The sequence below is a fragment of the Mandrillus leucophaeus genome, unplaced genomic scaffold, assembly GCF_000951045.1.
Source record: "Mandrillus leucophaeus isolate KB7577 unplaced genomic scaffold, Mleu.le_1.0 Scaffold267, whole genome shotgun sequence".
In the NCBI taxonomy this organism is placed as follows: domain Eukaryota; kingdom Metazoa; phylum Chordata; class Mammalia; order Primates; family Cercopithecidae; genus Mandrillus; species Mandrillus leucophaeus.
In genome coordinates, this window is record NW_012102776.1 from 2595713 (window position 1) to 2598042 (window position 2330).

At 35.6% G+C, this 2330-nt stretch overlaps 1 protein-coding gene across 1 annotated transcript in view; it reads left to right on the plus strand.

The window, feature by feature from the left end:
- Nucleotides 1–2330, plus strand: part of DYNC2H1 (dynein, cytoplasmic 2, heavy chain 1) — a 376294-nt gene that overhangs the window by 210742 nt on the left and 163222 nt on the right. The window contains exon 80 of the mRNA XM_011984411.1: nucleotides 1026–1181. Coding sequence (XP_011839801.1) covers nucleotides 1026–1181 — 156 coding nt within the window. The remainder of the gene's footprint in view (nucleotides 1–1025; nucleotides 1182–2330) is intronic.

Genomic DNA, 2330 nt, shown 5'->3' on the forward strand with positions numbered 1-2330 from the left:
TTTTATTTTTATAAAATAAATATATTTTATTTTTATTTTGTATTTTTAGTAGAGGCGGGTTTCACCATATTGGCCAGGCTGATCTTGAACTCCTGACCTCAAGTGATCCACCCGCCTCAGCCTCCCAAAGTGCTGGGATTACACCATGCCCAGCTGCCTTTTAAACAAGAAAGTCATTTTACTTATGAAATAACAATGAAAAGGATTTCAAAAGGGATGACTAATTTTTGGCATTCTGAAAGTATTGACCTGAATTTATTATTTTTATGTTAGAAACCATTTTGGAAGAACTATTTTACTTTTAGAACAAACTAGTTAGAATAACTTGGGCAGAAAAACCCACATTATATATTTTTTAATATTAGAATTCTTTCTTGAGGGCGTTATTTTGCTATTTTTCCACGAACTTGAAACGTTATCATTTTGATAATTTGAAAAATAATGACAGATATGATGCATATGGATGAACATTTTTAAAAATTTTATACTACTCTGATATACAATTTCAGTTCCTGGATTTTTATTTGGGTCTATGAACCTAGCAATGTTACATAATACTTTAAATTTGGACTAATGCACCAGGAAGATTAGTTGACATTCTATGTAAATGGTATTCGAATTCCTCATGGAAATTCAAATAGCAACTAGTGTGGGAAAACTGGCATATTAAACTCAAACACCTGTCCCATAACAATCAATATCACATTAGTATTGTAAGTGGTGATTTAGTGTCAATGAAAAAAAAATCTCTCAATCATCATATAAAACTTATTTGGTTATTTTGAATATTATCGTATATAGTTTTTAATTTGAAAAATTATTCTGAATTTATATTTGGATGAACTGTTAGATATAAGCAATTTAAAACTAGTTTTACGTACATTTTGAAGTAACGTAATAGTTTAACTCAAACCTGGTAATCAGTGAACATTTTTCTTTAAATTATGTTCTTAAATATGTTAAAATCTAATATATTTTACTTGTAGGATTTTAGCAATAGGATGTCTGTTGATTTTTTTCTTTAGTCACCTCCAGGTTTAAAGAAGAATTTAATGCGTACTTACGAGTCTTGGACTCCTGAGCAAATTAGCAAAAAAGATAATATACATCGAGCTCATGCTCTCTTCAGTCTTGCATGGTTTCATGCTGCATGTCAAGAAAGAAGAAATTATATTCCTCAGGTAAGTAAGACCATGTCTTGGATACATTCTAAGCTTTATATTTTTGTATGTTAAAATATTTTTGTGGCCAGCCCTCATGCCTGTAATCCTAGCACTTGGGGAGGCGGGCGGATCACCTGAGGTCGGGCGTTCGAGACCAGCCTGACCAACATGGAGAAACCCCATCTCTCCTAAAAATACAAAATTAGCTGGGCATAGTGGTACATTCCTATAAGCCCAGCTACTCTGGAGGCCCAGGCAGGAGAATTGCTTGAACGCAGGAGGTGGAGGTTGCGGTGAACCGAGATTGTGCCATTGCACTCCAGCCTGGGTGACAAGAGTGAAACTCCACCTCCAAAAATATGTATATGTGTGTGTGTGTGCGCGCGCACGCGCGCGTATTTATGTGTGTATATATGTGTGTGTGTAAACTGCATCACTCTTCCATCTTTAAATTTTTCCCATCCTCTTTTTTCAACTTTGTCCACTTCTGTTGAGGAAAATCTCTCCTCAAACCACCCTCCTCACCCTGCTCCCCTTTTAACCTCTCTGTTTCAGTGCCATGTCAAACAAGAGCATAGATTTTGGAGCTAGACAGACTTGCATTTGAATCCTGACTCGAGAGTTTCTTGCAGCGGTACCTTGGTTAAACTGTTTTAACTCCCAATAAGCATCAGTTTCCTCAACCGTAGAATGAGAATAACCATCATATTTACCTTTATTGTGGGCATTAAATGAAATAGTGTATGTGTGTGTATATATAGGTGTATACATAGGTGTATATATGTGTGTATATATGTGTCTGTATATACGTGTGTATATATGTGTATATGTGTGTGTATATGTGTGTATGTGTGTGTATATATGTGTACATATGTGTGTGTATATATAGGTGTATAAATAGGTGTATATATGTGTGTATATATGTGTATATACGTGTGTATATATGTGTGTGTGTGTGTATATGTGTGTGTATATGTGTGTGTATATATGTGTGTATGTGTGTGTATATATATGTGTACATATGTGTGTGTATATATATGTGTGTATGTGTGTGTGTGTGTGTGTGTATAGTGGCACACGCCTGTAGTTCCAGCTACTTGGGAGGCTGAGACAGGAGAATCGCTTGAACCCAGGAGGCAGAGGTTGCAGTGAGCCGAGATCGCACCA